Below are 20,588 nucleotides of genomic sequence, written 5' to 3'. Positions count from 1 at the left end.
TATTTTATAAGTTTTTTTGTTCTCTGTTCTCTGTTTGGCCAGCCTTAACTCTTACATATTTTTTTTTATCACTTTACACCTAAAATAATAACACGCACTTCTTAATAATCGAACTTTCGTTTAAAAAATGTACCTTTTTCCATTCTGATATGTTTTTGATTGGTGGCCCAGATGCATTTCAAGCATTTTCAACCCTTTGCTTCATTTCTGGAAGCCACAAGCAATATCGCGGTGAACAGCCATCAAACTCAAGAATGTTGTTTTATATCAACATTTATTGTTTTTTAAAAAAAATAAATACAATTTTACATTTTGGTTAAACTCCCACCAAATTTATCGGGAAGAAACTCTCGCCAAATACATTTTTTATTTCCCTTCTTTTGACATTTAGAATTCCTACTTTTTTCTTGAAGTATTTTTCCCACATGCGAAGTTAGTTCATAATAAGGGAAAAGAGAAAAGGGAACAAAATTCCCGGTAATTTTTCGTTTAAAATATGAGAGAAGGGAAAAGGGAAATATTTCCCTGGGAATTTTCATTTAGAGTTGGGCTGTTAAAGTTGAATGCAGAAAAAAACAACAGCGCTAAAATCAAATGAGGAATTACTTTTCTTTAACGGTGTTTCTTTGGGATAACAAAAGGATTGAGTATCAATGTCTCTCTCGAGAAACTAAAGTGTCCCCAGATAAGAAATTCATCTTAACCAAACCTTAGGTTGTTTGAAAAGAATTTTTTTTCGAGTGATTTACATTCCCGAATGCATAGATGACGAGTGGAGAAGAATAAAGTATAAAGAACTATAAAATGTACGGGCTGTAAATCGACGTAGTTTAAGAGGAGTTAAAAGTCCAACGTCTGAGATGGCTGAGTTAGGTAGAGCGCATCGAAACCAACGATCCAAATCGTAAAATCTTCGAAATCACCCCAAAGTAAAGGAAGGCCGTGGATCAAATGGTGCACAGAAATGGAGGGTGACCTCATCCAACTTGGAGATTAATTGTTAGCTTATGAAATATCTTGAAGAACGATAACTTCTTAATGACCGACAGTATGGTTTTCGTAGCAATAGAACCATTGGTGAACTCGAACAGTTTAACAAATCTTTACATCGTTTAAAAAAAAAAATAATTATTTCACTTTATATGTCAAAGAGAGAGAGTTTGGCTCCAAAAATACTTGCTTTTGGTATTAATGAATCTCTTCTTTGTTGAGTTATAAATTACCTTTCGAATCGTTCAATTCAAGTATACGGGTTCAAATCTGATACCTACCTACAAAATATATACTAATGTACCCCAGGGTTTTTTCAGTTTTTTTCGCTGACACTCTTCCTTATTTTGATAAATCATCTTTTGTCTGAAACTTCTAATCCATTAAATTGTTTCGCTGATGGCCGTACCTTCAGCTTTTCATTTTTAGATTCACATCCTTGTACTTCGGATGTGAAAAACCAACGCCAGCGTATAAAAAAAACTCAATGCTTTCGCAAAAACGTAACCCTCCCTCAATGCCACTATCCATGGGTAGTACTTGCATCGAGGAAACTAAACAGTTTTTAGTTGCAGATATTTGCATCACATATTCAACATAGCCGAAAATGCTTTTAAGTGTTTAAGTTTTCTCTGACGCTGCAAGTAATTTTTTACCCACTTCTGATCTGGCTATAATTTACAAAGCGATAGAATTGAAAAGAGAGCTCTGAAAATGATAGGAGACCGTGTTGACATTTGCCTCCTTGAACATAGACGCAAGATCTCATGCCTATTATTATTTTATCGTTATTTTTATAAACAATTCTCTAGTTAAATATCCAGTTGCAATCCTCCCGTCAAACAATTCAACCATAATACCCGTACTGCTAGGAGAGTCCATCAGTTTACTCTTTATACAATTAAGTACAGGGATCTTAAGCAGCACTACACGAATGAGGAATGCTTTACCAGGCTCAATATTTCCCACTCATTACGATGTGCAGACATTCATAATCAATGTGCATCGGTTTTTCCTTTATAATCCTACCCTCCTTTCCTAATTGCTCGCACTGTGTCTAATCAAAATACAATATAAAAAACCGGTAAATTTGTGTGTTTGACAGATCTAGATCAGGAAGAAATTGATTTATTTAACCCATGGAAAGCCCCATTAGATTCATTCCCAAACTGTTTAAGTTAAATCCTTAAGATCTTGTATCAGGCTTAAAAGGCGATAATTTAATCGCGTCGACTTATTTTGTCCTTTTTTCGATTGAATTGAGTGAAAGTGAATTTGATGTAACATTATTGCTGGGAAAAATTCCAAAGGAAATTGTATTCTCGATAGATCGAAGTAAATTCAGAATATTTCAAAATCAAAGACCCCATAGGACTGTTCAATCTGTCACTCCCATAGCCACTACCGAGGAATTGATAAATCATCCAAGAGTAAGCCTTGACATGAAAATGTACTTTTCCAATATTAGCCATTCGGTTTCGGTATTACAAGTGTCGCTATCCCTGCCATTACTCGCTTTCCAAACTATTATAGTTCACAGTTTGAAGTCGCTAAGCATTGATTCTTTACGAGGTGTAGCTATTCCCTTTAAAAATATATCTCCATTTGGAAGCCCTGAAGGTACATATTTCTATTTAAGCGACAAGTTCTATTTTAGCAGTTACACGAAATACAAAAAGTAAATTGCTGATGCAAGAAAAAGTCTAATCATTTTTGTTGTATATTATTTTTATTTGATGCACTGCATTTAGAATATGATTCATTTTTTGGAAAAATACGTTAAAACTATTTTCATGCAATCATATTGCTTATTGGTTACTTAGCTTTTTTGTTTAACTTAACAAACTAAAATTATTTAAAAGAACTAATTTGAATAAAAAAAGAGATTCGTTGTTCTCTTTTTTATAAGGCACATAAATCATGGCAAAGTATTAGTATTACGAGTATATTAAAATTATGACGATTCTTTCAATATAACCGTTAGAGAGTATAAAAATGTTCATTTCATGTGTAGAATATCCATCAAACTAAAGCTCCGTAGCATCGTGTTTACTCAATGAGCTGCCAAATTCATTTGATAGTTGATGATGCAGTTCTGCTTCCAATATCATTTTTGTTGTTTCTTCGGTGACAGCAGCGGTAGCGGCAGCTGCCGCGAAATTTGTCTCTCGATCACTTTTATATTGGAAATCTTTTCCTTCTTTTAACAATTTTTGTGTTGTAATTTCCGAATCTTCTGTATCCGATATATAACCTGTTTCGCCAGTATAATGTGTGGGAAACATTATCAATGGAGCAGCACTGTAGGCTATGAGATTTCTCGGTGAAAATCCTGCACTCCATGTGTCGTTGGGATGTCGGTTAAACATTACAGGAAGATATTCATCGACAGGGATGAGTTTTTTCAATGGTTCACTAGCTATGAGTTTCTTGGCACCACTCAGTGTTAAGACATAACCAAGTGTCCAGTAGGAATAGCCAACGTGTACGAGGTTTTCAGTTTTTTCTACTTCAGGTTCAACTTCGTCCTTCAATCTTTTTCGACCAAAGTATCTAAAAAGAGCCAAAGCATCTATCAAAATAAATTTCTTAAAAAATTGATATATTTTTAAAACTTACATCAAATCAAATTCTCCACTGTTTCGAGCTTGTTCTAGGATGCTTACTGCTCGATCGGTGAAATATGTTTCAAAACGAATATCATCCTCTATGATAAGAACTTCTTTTTGATTATTCGCAATCATTTTTTCCCAAATGCGATAGTGACTTAGAAAACAACCAACCTCTCCCATAGTCATTTGTCGTTGGTGATAGGGGTCTTCGTAGCCTTCGAAGAATTCGATTCCCATGCTGTTGATCGTTTCCAGGTCTAGTTTTCTATATAGAACGAATAAAAAGAAATGTGTGTTTAGTGTGATAACACAGATAAAGGAACAAGCGTTTAGAGAAGAAGTATCAAATTCAAAAGGAAATATGAACATGGAAACGGACTTAAATACACATATTTAGTTTTTAATTTAGTTTAGGTAATTTAGCAAAATTGAGGTAGGTCTAGTTAACAATAACAATATTTTAGTATTTTTGTTTAAATATACAAACGTGGTTGATACCTGAAAAATCTACGAAAATGTTTCTGTTATTATTAAATTTGAAGATGAAAAAGTGGACAAATTATTAGTACGACCATTTTCTTTAATTTTAAAACATTTACATTAAAATTTGTTCAACATTTCTAATTTTGTCAACGTTCAAAAACTAACAAATCAGTACATAAAATTGAAAATAGCTTAAATGTAAATCAATATAAGTTTTTTTTGGAAGAGTCATAAACAAATTCCAAATAAAATTAATGAACATTCTAAAAATTTGAACTCTAATAATTATAAAAATTCTGCAGTGCGTCTAATATGACCAGGGACTGTATAAAGTGGCTCCCACGACTAATCGAACAAATAAAATGTAAACATTCGTAATGCAATTTTTCCGGGAAAAAAGTATAAAAGTATTAGAACTTATTTATCATTTTAAAACATATTTAATCGGACACTAACTGTTTTTGCACTATAGTTACTCTGTAAAGGTATTTTTCACTTTAAATGATAATGTTATTTTATTAACCTTTTATTACGGAAGGCTTTTACTTACATTTTAAGTAGTTTCTTACTCTACCACGAAATGACGCCAAAAGGAAAGAAATGGAAATTCGAATATTGGTTTTGTTGCACAGGATGGTAAATCCGTACGAGAAATAGCAGAAATTGTGCATTGGAGCCCTTTAATAGTTCATTACATAATTTCACAATTTAAAGAAGAAAATAGGATTCATGTGAGCAGAATAGTAAAAAAGAAAGAAGCTGGAGAAGTACAATGAGAAGCTTCTTTTTAGACTAATCAACCATAGGCTAACATCAATATTTTGAAACAACATTTGTGTTCCAGTGTCAATTAGCTCGGAATACAAGACAATTTAATCTTAAACTAGGACAACTACACATACATATTGTACAGCAAGGTCTTGGTTACTGTATAAATGCTTTAAGGAGCTTAAAACACACAAAAAGACACCTGAGCTTAATGCAATCAAGCATATAATGGATTAACTGGGACGTCGAGTTGCTTTAAAGAACTTTAGTAACACTGAGGCTCTTAAGACGGGCCTTCGAGAGGAATGGCGAATATAAGTCCTGAAGTATGATAAAAACTTGTCTCTTTAAAACCACGACGCACAGTGGTTCGGTTTGTATGGGAGAGCGGAAAAAAGTCTACTTAATCTGAACGGTTAACGGATTTAAACGAAATTTGACAAACATGTTTAGATTAATCTTATACAGTTGTGTTCATAAAAATAGCAGTGCTGGTCATATTTTATTAGATTGACAATTATTTAAATAATGGATATTCTTACAAAAAAAATTACCATGCAACTTGCATCTAACGGTCTTTCGTATTCATATTAGAGACTTTTAGCTTGAAGTTATACCCTACTTTTTCCGGTGAACACCAATTATTTCAAACTCTCTGGATAGTGGAAGGAGTTTTTTGAAATCCGATTCCTTGAAACATTTTTGTGCATAACTTCCACATCTGTACGTATCTGAAGCTGATTTTTTCTGTGCTTTAACATGAATGTATGGAGGCATACCTACTTTCTTGGTATATTTTGGTGCTTTTTTAAATCAAAACGTTAAGAAAAAGCATTTTTTCTTAGAACTAAAGCTTCAGATTACTTATAGAAGGGATCTATTATAAATAATGTATTTTTTTTTAGATAATAGAAAAATAGAGTTAATTTTTCTAAAAAATATAAAAAAATAATCGTTAAAAAAAATAGCCCCACTGCTTGTTATTCAAATTATTATTATTATTATTATTATATATTTATTAAACAAGTAATAAATTACATGTTAATATAAAATTATTGAGCTTCTAGCTGCAAAGGCCTACCTAAAAATACTAAAAATTCTATTTTTTTATAAAACTTATTTTTCTTAAACAAGTGTCCATTTCACTAATATTTAGTTGAATAAAATTTGTTGGCTATAACGGCTTCACATCGCCTGGTCATGGAATTGATCAAGCCTTGGCACCTTTGGACTAAAATACTCTCCCAAGACATCTTAGACATCCAGAGTGAATGATTGCTCGTTGGTTTAATTTGGGAACAGATTTCTTCACGTCAGTCCATACATTTTCAATGGGGTTTAGGTAAGCGATTGCACTGTGCCTTTCTGCTGGTATGTTTGGGGTCGTTATCCTGTTGGAAGATCAACAAAAGCGGCATTTCCTCCTCTGCATAAGGAAGCATAACATTTTGGAGAATGTCAACATAAACATGTTGATCCATAACTGTCTTTATTCAATGTGTAGGTCCAACTCAATTGTATGAAAAAGATGCCCATACCATTATGCTTGCTCCCCCATGCTTTACAACTTGGTTCCGAATTTGGGGTTATATTCCGCTTTCGCGGGTCTTCTCCCATAGGGACGAGACCCCTTGCATCCAAACATCACGATTTTACTCTCGTCCGACCATAAAATATTGCGACATTTCTCAGTTGGCCAATTTAAATGCTTTTTAGCTTAATTTATACGATTTTTCGCATGTTCTGCAGTAAAAATTGTTTAAATTGTTTTCCCTCAATCTAAGTCGAACAGTTTCCACGCATGCTGTTATATTTAATTCCTTTTTGAGCTTAGTTGCAGTCTTGAAGGGACTTTTCTGGCTTTCTCGAACTGATGGCATTAGTTGTCATTGCAGGTTTTCGTCCAAGAGTTTCACCTTTGGGAGCATATATTATTGCGTTCCTTATTATTTTTTATGGAGCACTCCACTAAACGCCGAACTTCACTGTAGGATTTAGCTTCTGCAATAAGTTTTTGGGTGAAAGCTCGTTTCTCGTCCGTGCTGTGTTTTCCGCGAACTATTTTTTTTTTTTTTTAAACTAAATTTTGATTTTAAAATGGACAGAAATCAATAAGACAATCAAAATTTGATATTAAATAGCCTAACCTTGAAAAATAATAATGAAAAAAATATTTTTCTTGTGGAAACTTCAGTCGGTGCTATTTTTTTTATCGACAAAAAACTAATTTTTCTATGGCCGCATAGAAAAAAACAGAGTTGCATAAGAGAGAGAGAGAACACTTCAAGCAATAACATATTACGTTAAAGGCCATAAATATTTAGCTGTAATTTGTTTGTATGCTTGAAGTGCTATTTTTTTACCGGCACTGTATATTTTAAAAAATACTTTTATTACATACGCTCGGGTTATTTAACACTTTTTCAAAAGGCTTTTTTCCGCTCTCGCATCACTATGCGACGCCTTGAGAAAGCGATTAAATTAAAAGGATTCGCAACTAAGTACTAAATATTATTATAATTTGCTGTTTATTGGCTTGGATTTTAATTTTGGCTTATTTAAAATAAAAATGTGTTTAAATGTCATATAAAATGGTTATAATGTTTTATAGTTTTCATACATTTTGTTGGAAGAAATGCATTGCAAAAAAAATATATTTCATGTGTCCGATTAGTCGTGGGAGCCACTGTAAGTGAATATTTGATATTGATTGATTTTATTTTTTTGGCATCTGAGAAAAAAGTAAACAATTTTCAAACGTCTTTACTCAAGCTAAGGACTTTCAGCACACTAGAAATAATTTTATTTTAAAATTAAAGTAACAAAACAGGAATTTATAAATAATAAGCTGTCAATACTAAAATATTGTCAAATATTTCTCTCTTCTTTCTTTCGATTAATGACCTTTATTTTTTATTTGACTACATTTAAACAAAAAATTATAATAACAATCATAAAATAAAATAATTTATGCAATTTAAAATGTGTGTCGTCTTTTTTAAATCTTATCTCTAAATTGCATATATTATTAAGTAAAATGAACGAATTTTCTAGACCAACTTCAATACACATACAAATTTTTTGAATCTATAATTTCTAATAATTTGCATACAAATTTCTTCAAAAAAAAAGAAAACTTTTTAAAAGACTAAAAATAACTTACTTGCCATCGACAGCTGGAAAGTATTCAACATCCAGACCGAGTTCGCGGAACAAATTTTGCATTCTAAATTTGCGTTCTGGGCGTCTTTCCAAATTTATCATATAAATATGATCCAGTGTTAGTTTGTGTCTAAAGAAAATACAATGTTGTTTATTAGATACAAAAACAAAACCATCACAAAAGATCTCGCTTACTTTTCTGGATACTGAATGTAATCCTTGAAAATGTCATCCACCAAAACATCTCCCACAGGATGATCAACTATTATTGTTGTTTTCGTATTCAACAACTGCATGCGGTCACGATCGAACGACTCGTTGCTGTCTAATGGCTCCAAAATATAACCATATAGTTTCTCATTGCTAATAAACATCGGCACTCCAGAACAATTCGCCGATGATGCAAATATAATGATGTCATCTAGGGGACCATTGTATAAACGGCACGAGGGATCTAGAAGATTATTTGTCTGTTTGTCGATCAAACTAGACCGATCGAAAGTCAGCAAATCGGTAGGTTTATGATTGAGATTAATTAACACAGCACTGTGCACCATGGGCACTTGGAAATAGCCAATCTTCTCGCCGTTGTAGATTTCCTTATACTCATCTGTACGCTGGTAGTAATAATCACTCGTCATGCCACACCAATAATTCGAGTACAGTCCACCGGATAATAGCACCGGAGCTACAATTGGTAAACGCAGCGATACCAAATCAGTGAGGGTTTCGGGATGAGTTAGAAGAGCATCTGCATCAAGTAACTATGAAGATACCAGTAGTATTTATGATTTTGGGCCGCTCAGAAAGATAACACAACTTACAAAAATATAATCAGCCCATATTTCCTTTGCCTTTCGCATGGCTTCCTCTTTGAGGGCTATCAAATGATTAAATCTCGCCTCAGGCCAATCCGTCGGTGAACTCTCATTCTGATGGCTCTGGAGTGTTTTTTCAAATGCAAAGTCTACATTATGATATTTCTCTTTAACCTTCTCAAGCCAAACTTGAATAACTTCGATGCTGTTATCCTCATTATGGTCAGAACGAATCCTTTAAGAAAAACCAAAACATTTAGACCTTTAAGTTACCAATCTCCTATCTAAAATAAACTTCGAACTTACCATAGTGCGATACGGTCTTTGGGATAAGATAGATTCTGTAAGTAGGTCAAAAAATACGGCAGAGTGTGTTCTTTGTTACGGACGAGTGTTGCAATTAAAACTGTTGGAAGTTTTTCTGTATCTGCTTCTGAATTCTCGATGGAAGTGGCAGTAGAAGCCGAAGCCGGTGCATTGCTATTGACAAAACTTATTGCAACAGTTAAGACCAATAACAACTTTAACCCCAAAGACTTCATTTTGTAATCGATTAAATTAGAATTGTTCTATCAGCACAATCTCACTCATTAAACAAGATGGCACGTTGTCAACAGACCAACAAAACTATACTTCCGCCGATGATGACTCCGCGTCGGGATCTGGATTTGTTCGCATTGAATAGAAAAAGAATTCAGAAGAAGAACGAAGAAGTATTTAAATGAAGAATCTTTTTTTTTGTGTGTTTTGAATTTGATAAATGACATTTCTTATCATTAAACATATTAGAGCGAGATGGGTGGAAAACGTTGCTTCCAGTTCCAGCATTTGGATTTGGTTGTTTTTAATTCCATCATGGGAATAGTGGGGATGATGGTTGATGGAAGAGGATTTGTTTACATATTGGAATCTTACGATATAAGAAAAGTTTTATCGAAAGACTGCAGTAAAGAGAAATGTTTTCCTTTTATTTTAAGATACCCTATGATCTATTTTTTCGGATTCATAATTTATTTGGCAGGCTTTGAAAAATAAAAGCGTTCAAACTTAAATAACTGCATAATACGCACATTTTAATATCAAATATCTTTTCTTAATTTCTTGATTTTTAACGAGAGCTGCGATAAGCTGAAGTCCTGAGGTTCACTAGACGAAATATGAATCTTTCGTGGACTGTTCACTCGCTTGCTGATTGGCCAGTTCTTACGATTGTAAGCCTGCACATCACATCACAGCTCATCGTATAATTGGAAACATTTTTTGAGAACACACCTTGTCTAATAATATGAATAAATAAATAGTTTAATTAAAAGAATGATAAAGTTTAATTTGTGTTTTTGAATATTCATTGGCGAAGGTGACAGTACGCATATATTAAGGTTTTAAGTGTACCTGGATTTAATTTTATTCAAATGGTAAATTTTACCGCAACAAAGCAGTAAAATCAAAAAAAATAAAAGACCACTTCCTCAAATGCAATAAATACCTACAAAGTAAACAGTGGATAGTTTCATTGCAAAACTAAAAAATACCTGTCCCCATATATTCGAAATAAAGGTTAAAAACCTAGTGGACAATTTTGAACACATACAATTAATCTTTAAATGCGTGGATGGTGATTTGGAGGAAGTAGATTCTATTTTCATCTTTAGAAAGAGTTAGAGATTCAGCTGAATGGCCTGCAAACAAGAGGCAAGTCTGGAAGTTACCTTAAGTGGCGTCCTTGGATAACAGATTTCACCAGCCCGAAACCTGTACTAACTGACTAATCTGACCAGTGAAGTGCTCAGTTTGATTCAAGGATTTCCAGCTTACTTACTTCCCTAAGGTGGCGCTACAGTCCGGGCGGACCTTCACCCAACTGAGTGCCCCACCTGAGTCACGTTCTTCATCTACTGCGCCGTCCCTCGGGATTGGATTTGAAGACCTTCCGGGCTGAAGCGTTGATGTCCATTCACTCTACATGACCCAGACGGAAGATTGTGCCTCTAGTGTTGACGGTTGAGTTTTGCACAATTTTTTCCAGAACAATGTTGAAGAAGTCGCATAACAGTGCATCATTCCGCACAAACGGATAAGTTTGACAGGGATAACAAAAATAGACATTGCTGTATAGAGTTCTTCCCTATAGAAACTGTCATACGCGGCTTTAAAATCGATAAAGAGATGGAGGGTATCGATTTGAAGTTCCTGGGTTTTTTCAAAGATCTGGCTGTAGTGTGAATATTTAATCTATAGTGGACTTTCCTGGTCTGAAGCCGCACTGATAAGGATCAATTAGATTGTTGACAAACGGCTTCAGACTTTTACATAATACGGCAGAGAGGATCTTATACGCAATGTTAAGGAGACTGATGCCTCTGTAGTTGGCGCAGTTTAGAGGGTCTCCTTTCTTATGTATCGGGCACACTATGTTGAGATTCCACTCATCAGGCATGCTTTCTTCCGACCATATTTTGCAGATGAGTTGGTGCATGCTCCGTACCAAGGCATCACCTGCCGCTTTGAATAGTTCAGCAGCGATGCCGTCAGCTCCAGCACCTTTGTTTGACTTAAGTTTCGATATAGCTATCTTTACTTCTTCAAGGTCGGGTAGGCGGAATAGTTGATCTGCGTCGCCTAGGTTGAGTGGTTCTATCTCCCTTACAGCTTAATTCGGTTCGTCATCGCTGATATATAATTTGGAGAAGTGATCTTTCCATATTCTCAACATCAACTGCGGTTCTACTACGATGTTCCCCTGATCATCTTTACAGGCTTCGGTTCGTGGCTGGTACCCTTGGGATGTTTTTTTTTAACTTTTGGTAAAATTTACGAACCTCATTCCTGTTGTGACATCCCTCTATCTCCTTGATCGCGCGCTTCTCATGCTCTCTTTTTTTTTAATCTAAGAAGCCAGTGTTCCTCTCTCCTCTTCTGCTCGAAGAGCTCGAGAGTTTCGCTGTGGTGGCCCTGTACAACCTAGCACTTCAGAGGCGGCATTTTTGATGGCTGCAAGGCAATGTTGCCACTGGTTTTCAATGCTTAATGCAGGCAGCATAGCACTCCTTAAGAGGTTATTAGAGACTCGATCGGAAAAGAACATGGCAGTCTCTTGCGATTGTATCCGTCTAACGTCGAATCTTCTCACAAAACTTCCTTGTTTTGGCTTGGATCGGGATATCCGTAGACGTACCTTGGCTACAACGAGGTAGTGGTCCGAGTCAATGTTGGCCTCTCCGAATGTTTGGAAATCCTGTATACTGGATAAGTGTCATGCGTCGATCACAATGTGGTCAATCTGGTTGACGGTTGATTGATCAAGAGATTTCCATGTCCCCTTGTGGATATTAAGATGCGTTAACTGCGTACTAGCTATCAGAACGTCTCGCCCCGCAGCGAAATCGACCAGCCTGAATCAGTTCTCGGAGGTGATGTTTAGCAGGCTGTATCTCCCGATTATGCCACTAAAGATGTCTTCTCTTCCTAGCTTGGCATTCAAATCTCCTAAGACAATTTTAATGTCATAGCCAGGGCACTGCTCATATGTCTTGTCCAAGAGCTCGAAGAATATGTCTTTGGTTTCTTCATCTTTCTCCTCTGGGGCATGCGCGCATATTAGGCTTATGTTGGCGGATTTAGCCTTGATGCGGATTGTCGTGATGCGCTCGCTCACACTGTTGAATCTCAAGACTTTTTGCCTGAGCCTAGTTCCAACAACAAATCCACACCCAAATAGACGCTGTCTTTGTTCTCGGTAGCAGTCGCCGTAGTAGATATCGCAGTCTTTTAGTTTGCGTTTGCCCGGTCCATCCCATCGCACTTCTTGGATGGCTGTAATATCTGCCTTGCAGCAGTTAAGGGCTTCCGCTAATTGTTCGGCTGCACGTGGTCTGTTAAGGGACCTAACATTCCACGTACATATCCGAAGTTCGTTGTCCTTATTTCGTTTGCGTGGGTTGTCAACAGTGAATCTGTCCGTATCCGAGGCTTGTTGGTCCTTCGCAATTAAGGTATTGCCAGGAAGTCACCCCGATAGCACAACCCCCAACTTGGAGAGCCAGATCCTTAGTATAATTCCAAGGACGCGGAACCGGATAAACCGCTCCTTACAGGCCTGGGCTCCCAATATGTCGAAGAAGCCATATAAGGTGTTCACTAAGTAGTTCAACCTTACTGCAACTGCAGACGCCACCGTTGATTCCATCTCGAGAATTCATCCGCTGCCGTCTGGATAAGGAGAGGTGACTTAGCGGAAACACCTCTCCCCCACTCTCTCGTTTGCGGCCCTCAGAACTTTAAACTGGGGTTAGAACCCAATCTCCAGTTGAGGTACTAGGCACCCGATGTTTACCGCGGGAAGGTGAGAGTAGGAGTTGATAGACAGAGGTGAGTTTTGAGAAAAACCTGTAGACGCTTGTGTCCTCTGGAATGCACATGTCTTCCATTTGAATTCCAGCTGCAGATAGTTATTTTGGATCAGCTTGAAATACACTGATTGACAAATATGACAACAAACAACTACTTTTGAGCGCACAGCTCAAAAAAATTATTGTTTTAACATCCAGCATCGGGAACTGCTTCTAGCTAACAACAAAGGACCGTTACCGATTCTAACAAAGGAAGGAATTCAAGCCCTGGACAATCATTTATACGCGGCGTATGATTGGGATCAAATTGTCGTGCACCCTATCCTGAAAAAAGTTGACGATGAGAGTAGGATCCTCTTCGAGCAGTCCCTAGATGCCCCAAGGACCAATCCGTCACTATCAGAGTTGCCGAAATTGTTCGAATCTAGGTTTCAAAATATTGAAACGATTCCATTACGCATTCTGATGAAAAAAGGTAGACAACTGCCATAGCAGTTGAATCTAACGGCCAGCGCTGAGATCAAACGCAGAATAACTCTTGCTTACCGCTGTTTCTTTGGACTAAGAAAGCAATTGAGTGGTAAAGTCCTCTCTCGAGGGTCCGAAGTGTTGCTTCATAAGACCCTTATCATCCCCTTCCTGCTATACGGTGCAGAAGTATAGACCATGACAAAAGCGGATGAAAGCACCTTGGGTCGCTTCGAGAGAAAAGTTCTTCGTGTGATCTACGGTCTCGCATGCATCGAAGGGGAGTAGAGTATTAGGCTGTACAGCGACGTAGACTTAGCCAGAAGGGTAAAGTCTTCGAATCCACGCCCATAGGACAGCTCAGTAGAGGAAAACCTTGGATCAGGTGTTGCGCACAAGTTGAAAGTGACCTCACCCAACTTGGAGACATCTAGCTAGGGACCGAGCAAGATGGAGAAGTTTGTTGGGTGAGGCCCTAGTTTACACAGAACTGTAGCGCCACCTTAAGTAAGTAAGTAAATATTTTCTGTAGGATTTTGTTTGCGTTCTACTAGATTCAAAAAATTTTGTTTTTCTAAAGTACTTACTTTTAATCTGTTTTTTAAGGTTATATATACCAACACTCATTCTTGGATTTATTTTATTTGTCTTAATTTTTCAGACGTATTTTAAAATCATACAGAGTTTTATTTGCCTTTCATTTTATTAAAACATTGAGTTAATTTTAGAAGGTTATCTCAATATTCTTAAATATTTATAAAACTATCTAAGGACAAAAATATGTCTTGAATTTATAGCAGTACATTGAATTAAATTATTATTTTAAAATTTTCAATTTTTCATGTAATCATTAGTTGGAAGAAATTTTGAAAAATCAAACTCCATTACTGATGGATCTCCCGCATTGCTACTTGGCCTCATTGCTTCAACTTGATCCTCCCAGTTATGATTTGAAGTGTTTTTTAATCTTTCAAGTGAAATTGAAACATTTTCGTCTAAGAATCGATCTACATCAGCGCCGTTTCTTGAACTTTCCATAAAGTATTGATTATCATCAATCACCGGTATTCCATCAATTCCCCTGAGGCTTGGTCTTAACACCTGTGAAAGTTCTCCATTTCGTTCACCTATCCGACATAAGCTGCACCTGTTTTGCTCAAGTTTTGATCTCATATTTTGTAGATCAATACGTTCCTGGGAAAGTTTCAGACGTTCTTGGGAAAGACGAGATTCCTTTTCACTTAGTTCCCTGAGTTTTTGCTGTAGAAATGTGACTTTTTCGTTGAAGTTTTGTTCAGATAATCGAGCTTTCTGAGTGGCTTCATTAGCTCTTCGCTCACTGGCACGAGCTTGCAAAATATCTTGCTCAAGTTCTTGTTCTTTAAAACGAATTTCGTTTTCTTTATCGATTAAGGAACGTTTTTGGGCTTCGAACTGACGTTGAAGTTTAAAGAATCGCTCCCTCTCAGCTTCTGCCTGTCGGGTGACATCTTGGGCAACTTTTAATGAAGCTTCAATTTCAAGTCGAGATTGTTCGATGCTTGTGTGAGATTCAAGTTTTTTGGCAGTTTCTATTTTGGCCTTCTCAATGTTAAGTTGGACGCGTTCTTCATGAATTTGCTCCATTAGTCTTTGTTTCTCTTGCAATTGGTCCTCTTTCAACTCCTCGATTCGCTTTTCATCCTTAGCCATTTGTTCCCTGATTAAAGTTTTTTCTTTTTCGAAAGTGATTTTTTCGGCTTCCAGAGCAGCCATTTTTTGGCGCATAATCCAATTTTCTTCAGACGAATCCTTAGAAAGTTGTTTCAGCTGACTCTCCAGAGTTGTCACAAGTTCCATAAGGCGAGTCTTTTCCTCTTCGTTTGCACTTTCCAGCTGTTGAATTCTTCTCTCAGAATCTTCTACCTTCTTTTCACGGGTATTCAACCTCATCTCCCTTTCCCGATGAACGCTATCTATTTTACGTTCCATTTCAGATTTGAGCGATTGGAGATCACCCGTTACCGATTCTAGGTTAGATGATGCCATTCGAAGAGTTTCCAAGTATGAACCATTCTCCTGAACAGCAGCGAATTCAAAGAGTTTGGATTGTCTTATTGTTTCAATCATCTTTCTATGATCATCTTTCAAGCCGTCCATGTCTTCTTCGTGGTTGCTCTTGATTCTTCGAATTTCTTCTTCATGAGTTTTCCTTAAATCATTCAAATTCCCTTCCAAACGAGCTTTCATATCGATTTTTTCGATATTAACATTTTTAAGCTGGTCCGAGTAGAACTCATGCAGAGCAGCATTTTCGTTTTTTAAGCGAGTCTCCACTGATGCTAGATGCTCTTCAAGAACCGATATTTGTTTTCTATAAAGAATAAAGATATTATAAAAAGACTGATTCCAGAAAAATTAACACTCTTACTTGAAAGATTTCTCAATTATTTCGATTTCCTTTTCATAATTGGCATTGATTGTAGACACTAAGTCCTCCAAACGTAGTTTTTCCAGCTCCAAACGCCTTACATCAGCCTGCAGCTCAATTAACGCTTCTGACTTTTCTTGTGAACTTGCAACGTTTTGATCTTGTGACGTTGGAACGCTTTGATCTCTTTCTACAAAACTGGCGCTTATTGGCTGACTCAACAAAAGTTGTATGTGAGCATTAATACGCTCCTGCTGTGATTTTATACTTTGTTCGAGTTGATTTTGCCTTGAAAGCTGTTTTTGCAAAAGCTCATTGAATTGGGTTTCTTGACGGGATATGAGATCGTATTGCCGTCTTTGCATTTCCATTAAAGCGGCTTCTTGATTTTTCATTTGACTAGCAAGAGTTAGTTGCGTCATTTGCTGGTCAATAATCTGTGCCACATTTTGAGTTCCCATATTTACTGTGGTCATAAGATGATGTGGTAAGGGAGTAACTTCTGGGGGAACTATTTTAACTTCGGGCTCTAAATCGGGGACGCTTAGTGTTTCGGTTTCAACTTCTTCGTTAATTTTCCTGACTTCTGGCTTAGTTGGTAAATTGTCTGGAATTTTTAAAACTTCAACATTTGAAGGTTCTTCTTCGGACTCATTGTCATTGCCCAAACCAAGCCAATCAGCGGTGGAGGCTTTCTTCCTAGATTTCTGTGCTGGAACTCGAAGACTATCATTGTCTCGCGAAAATAAATCAAAAGTACTGTTTTTCGCTGGTGATGCCGTCGATGATCTCCTTCCCGTTGAAGTCTTTGGTCGAGTCTGTACTACGTTTCCTGAATTATCTGTAGTTTCTGTTGATTGACGGGATATTGTACCTCTTGTGGAAACAACTCCATCGTCCCTTCTCACGACATTCAGCTCCTCAGTTGCTTTACCAGAAGAAGATGGCTTCTTAGAGTCAATCGAACTTAGTATATCATCGAAGAGATTCGACTTGCTCGCTACAGTGGATTTTGGATTTTTTGGATCAAAGCCCAAATCAGACAGAATATCAACATCATCGTTCGGTTTAGTCTTTGGTTTTGGGGTACTTGTAGCCAAAGGTGGCTTCTCTTCCTTTTTGCTGCCAGAGCCAGTTATCAAGGGAGTTCTTATGGGTGGAACTTTGAATTGTGGCTCAGATTCCTCCTTGATCCCAAATAAATCTTCCATTTTACCTTTTCCTCCACCTCCGGACGCTCTACCGGCAACAGATGGAGGTTTCTTTTGGGCTTTTTTCTTTCCCGGTTGGTTATCGAAAAAGCTATCATTATCATTGCTATTATCACTCAATAAATCTGCCAATGGATCGTCTAAATTTGAAAACATATTTTATAATGAATTAATTAAAAAACCCAAACGGTGCTTGAAGAAAAAGTAAACTAAATTGTTTTGTATACAAACAACGGTAACTATGGCAATTTAAGAATATCGTAAATTTCGTTTCAGTCGCCTGAACGCAAACATACGATATCCGATGGAAGGAAATGTAAAAATCCAGTTGTCATCACATCAGCTGTTATTGGAACTAACCTCAATCCATGTTAACATAATATTTTGTAATTTTTGTTAGTTCCGAAAAAATTTATAAATTCGTCTCCTTCCTATAAAATAAAGTAAAATACTTTAATTAAATAAGAATAATGTTAAAATTAGCTACCCGCTTACGAGATAGAGTATGTAATTCAGTGGTGAATCTATCCAAAAGTAGGACAAATGTATGGTCTCTTCGGGAGAAGTCTACAAGCAGTAGTTCCTCACAGAAAAATATTAAATCGACTTTGTATTATGTGACTGCCGGCGGAGTACTTGTTGTAGGATTTAGCTATGCTGCAGTTCCACTTTATAGAATGTTTTGCCAGGTAAATACTTCATGTAAGCTTGTTTTTATTTAGATCTTCTTTGGTACCAAAGGTTCGTTGAAATAAGGGGTGCAGCAGTGATGTTCCTGTACGTACTTTCTATTTCACCATCCCCATCGTTGTGTTTTTGTTTCTCTTTGGCATTTTGAGTAGGATCTCATCTATATTTTGTCCACGTCTTCTCTGAAAATAAAATCCATTTGAAGGAAAGTTATTAGCTTAGCCATTCTATGTAGAACTTGAAATCCTGATTTAAAAGGCATCAAGTCTTGTTTTTGTGTCAAACTTGATTCAATAAGATTTTGTTCCCTGGAAGCTTCACTTGAATATTTTCTTTTATAAACATAAGTGATTTCAACCTTTTTTCTTTGGCAGGCTTATAACTATGGTGGAACCACAGCAATAGGTCATGATGCGGAAAAAGTCGAGAAAATGGAAAAAGTTCCCGATCGAGTCATAAAAATTCGATTTAATGCTGATATCGGTGCTTCAATGCGATGGAACTTCAAACCACAACAATATGAAATAAAAGTAGCGCCCGGTGAAACCGCTTTAGCTTTCTACACTGCTAGAAATCCCACTGATCTGCCAGTAATTGGAATAAGTACCTACAATGTGATTCCCTTCGAAGCGGGGGCTTATTTTAATAAAATTCAATGTTTTTGCTTTGAGGAACAACAATTAAATCCACATGAAGAGGTTTCTGCAACTTTTATAAGTATTATTGTTTTTTAAATATTTTTAACTTTGACTCTTTTTTGTTTAGGTGGATATGCCAGTTTTCTTCTACATTGATCCAGAATTTGTACATGATCCTAAAATGGAGAACATTGATACAATAACGTTATCTTATACTTTCTTCGAAGCTAAAGATGGTTTGAAGCTGTCGATACCAACTTATGCTAAATCCCATTGATTACAAACATTAGAGTAGGTAATTTTTAGTTTAGTATTCTTTTAAATGTTGTTGTGTTTTTTTTTTTTAAATAAATATAAAAGTGTAAATAAAAATAAGTATTTGACATTTTTAAAACTTCTTTGATGTAGATTTTTATTTTAAATTGGATAACAGCTCTATTCGGTTATCTGCTTCGAATCTTTAAAATTACGTGAAACTTTCAATAATTTTGCTGGAGTCTTTTTCTTTAAATCTTGTATTTTTGAAATGTGAATCTTAACCAATATTTCACCTAGAAATTTTCAAGGAAAAATACAGTTAAAATGTATTTTATTTTAATGAATTTTTGAATATACATTTTCACATGCATTTTTAAAAGAATGAGCTGTAAATCTAAAAATTAACGATATAAGTGTTTTTGTGGAAATGAATAAATAAGCATTATTGAACTTTTAAATGAGTTTTTGAATTTTTCATTGAAATTAATAGGACTCCTAAAATTTAAGGATTGTTTTTAAATGTTCCAAATTTGTAAGAACACTTCCGACAATGGATTCAGGCTCATAGATTTTGCTGCGGGGCGAAACGTTATGGTTGCCAGTACGTGTTTTCCACACCTCAACATCCACAAAAGAACTTGGACTTCTCCAGGCCAATCTACCGTCAACCAGATTGACCATATTGCAATCAACGCCAGATACGCCTCCAGCATCATGGATGTCCGAATTTTCCGGGGAGCTAACATCGACTCTGACCAATACATCGTTGTAGCCAAGGTAGCACTTCGGGTTCCCAGACCCAAGACAAAACAGGGAGATGCTGGGAGAAGGTACAACGTCGAACGGCTACAATCGCAAGAGATCGCCAAATCCTTTTCCGACCGAGTTACAAGTAACCTCTCTCGAAGTCCTCTGCCGCCAAGACAATGTATCGAAAACCAGTGGCAACATTGCCAAGATGCAATCAGAGAAGCGGCCTCTAATGTGCTGGGATTCAAGCAACTGGGTGACGATATATATCAATATAGACGGCAGAAACCAACAATCCCGCCTTTCCGACTTAAACGAAGTAAAGATTGCCATATCTTAGCTGAAGTCTAACAAATCCGCTGGACCGGATGGATTATATGCCTAGCTCCTTAAAGCAGCTGGAGATAAGTTGGTTAGGAGCGTGCACCAACTTATCTGTAAGATATGGTCGGAAGAAAGCATGCCCGATGAATGGAACCTCAGTATTGTTTGCCCGATCCTAAAAAAAGGAGACCCTCTAAACTGCACCAACTATAGAGGAATCAGTCTACTTAATATCGCTTACAAAACATTCTCTGTCGTAATATGTGAACGTCTAAAGCCCATCGTCAAGAACCTTATAGGTCCTTATCAGTGTGGTTTTAGACCAGGAAAGTCCACAGTCGATGAAATATTCACATTACGGCAGATCCTGGAAATAAAACCCAAGAACACTAAATCGTCACCCACCATCTTTTCATCGATTTCAAGGCCGCATATGACAGCATCTTCAGGCACGAGCTGCATAGAGCCATGTCTAGTTTTGGAATCCTTGCCAAACTCGTCCGTTTGTGCAGGATGACCATGGGGAATTCAAGCTGCTCCATAAAGGTTTGAAACAACTTAACAGTCCCTTTCGATGTCAAACAAAAGTTTTAGACAAGGTGATGCGCTGTTATGTGATTTTAACATCGTCAACACTAGACGCAGTGAGGCACTATT

The 20,588-nt window shown here is 36.6% G+C and overlaps 3 protein-coding genes across 4 annotated transcripts; 1 reads left to right on the top strand and 2 right to left on the bottom strand.

Moving 5' to 3' along the window:
* Positions 1 to 2,706: 2,706 nt before the first annotated feature.
* Positions 2,707 to 9,582, bottom strand: LOC129941438 (glycosyltransferase 25 family member). The gene is made up of 6 exons (XM_056050064.1): positions 9,140 to 9,582; positions 8,840 to 9,068; positions 8,211 to 8,779; positions 8,017 to 8,145; positions 3,610 to 3,867; positions 2,707 to 3,543 (listed from the first exon to the last, which is right to left on the bottom strand). The coding sequence occupies exons 1-6, from the start codon at positions 9,373 to 9,375 to the stop codon at positions 3,018 to 3,020; spliced, it is 1,947 nt and encodes a 648-aa protein (XP_055906039.1). The 5' UTR covers positions 9,376 to 9,582; the 3' UTR covers positions 2,707 to 3,017.
* Positions 9,583 to 14,346: 4,764 nt separating this feature from the next.
* LOC129941479 (fas-binding factor 1) lies at positions 14,347 to 17,550 on the bottom strand. Its single transcript, XM_056050116.1, has 2 exons — positions 16,061 to 17,550; positions 14,347 to 16,003 (listed from the first exon to the last, which is right to left on the bottom strand). Exons 1-2 carry the CDS (start codon positions 17,425 to 17,427, stop codon positions 14,482 to 14,484), a joined length of 2,889 nt encoding a protein of 962 aa, XP_055906091.1. The 5' UTR covers positions 17,428 to 17,550; the 3' UTR covers positions 14,347 to 14,481.
* Positions 17,551 to 17,606: 56 nt separating this feature from the next.
* On the top strand, positions 17,607 to 19,270 carry LOC129941480 (cytochrome c oxidase assembly protein COX11, mitochondrial). 2 transcript variants are annotated; one of them, XM_056050118.1, is made up of 4 exons: positions 17,607 to 17,960; positions 18,336 to 18,659; positions 18,727 to 18,890; positions 19,008 to 19,270. In XM_056050118.1, the coding sequence occupies exons 1-3, from the start codon at positions 17,742 to 17,744 to the stop codon at positions 18,874 to 18,876; spliced, it is 693 nt and encodes a 230-aa protein (XP_055906093.1). In that variant the 5' UTR covers positions 17,607 to 17,741; the 3' UTR covers positions 18,877 to 18,890; positions 19,008 to 19,270. The 2 variants fall into 2 exon arrangements, with proteins under 2 accessions (XP_055906093.1, XP_055906092.1); XM_056050117.1 differs by lacking the exon at positions 19,008 to 19,270 and having other exon boundaries at positions 18,727 to 18,997.
* Positions 19,271 to 20,588: the final 1,318 nt, after the last annotated feature.

This window comes from Eupeodes corollae, chromosome 1 (genome assembly GCF_945859685.1).
Source record: "Eupeodes corollae chromosome 1, idEupCoro1.1, whole genome shotgun sequence".
Taxonomy (NCBI): domain Eukaryota; kingdom Metazoa; phylum Arthropoda; class Insecta; order Diptera; family Syrphidae; genus Eupeodes; species Eupeodes corollae.
This window is presented reverse-complemented; position numbering and strand designations above follow the sequence as displayed.

Excerpts from the sequence above, each read along its gene's own strand:
- LOC129941480 (XM_056050118.1), top strand. The coding sequence starts at position 17,742 with ATGTTAAAATTAGCTACCCGCTTACGAGATAGAGTATGTAATTCAGTG. Across the intron at positions 17,961-18,335 it reads TTTATAGAATGTTTTGCCAG|GCTTATAACTATGGTGGAAC; the intron begins GTAAATACTTCA and ends TTTCTTTGGCAG. Across the intron at positions 18,660-18,726 it reads AATTAAATCCACATGAAGAG|GTGGATATGCCAGTTTTCTT; the intron begins GTTTCTGCAACT and ends TTTTTTGTTTAG.
- LOC129941438 (XM_056050064.1), bottom strand. The coding sequence starts at position 9,375 with ATGAAGTCTTTGGGGTTAAAGTTGTTATTGGTCTTAACTGTTGCAATA. Across the intron at positions 9,069-9,139 it reads AAAGACCGTATCGCACTATG|GATTCGTTCTGACCATAATG; the intron begins GTAAGTTCGAAG and ends TTTTTCTTAAAG. Across the intron at positions 8,146-8,210 it reads TACATTCAGTATCCAGAAAA|ACACAAACTAACACTGGATC; the intron begins GTAAGCGAGATC and ends TATTTTCTTTAG.
- LOC129941479 (XM_056050116.1), bottom strand. The coding sequence starts at position 17,427 with ATGTTTTCAAATTTAGACGATCCATTGGCAGATTTATTGAGTGATAAT. Across the intron at positions 16,004-16,060 it reads ATAATTGAGAAATCTTTCAA|AAAACAAATATCGGTTCTTG; the intron begins GTAAGAGTGTTA and ends TATTCTTTATAG.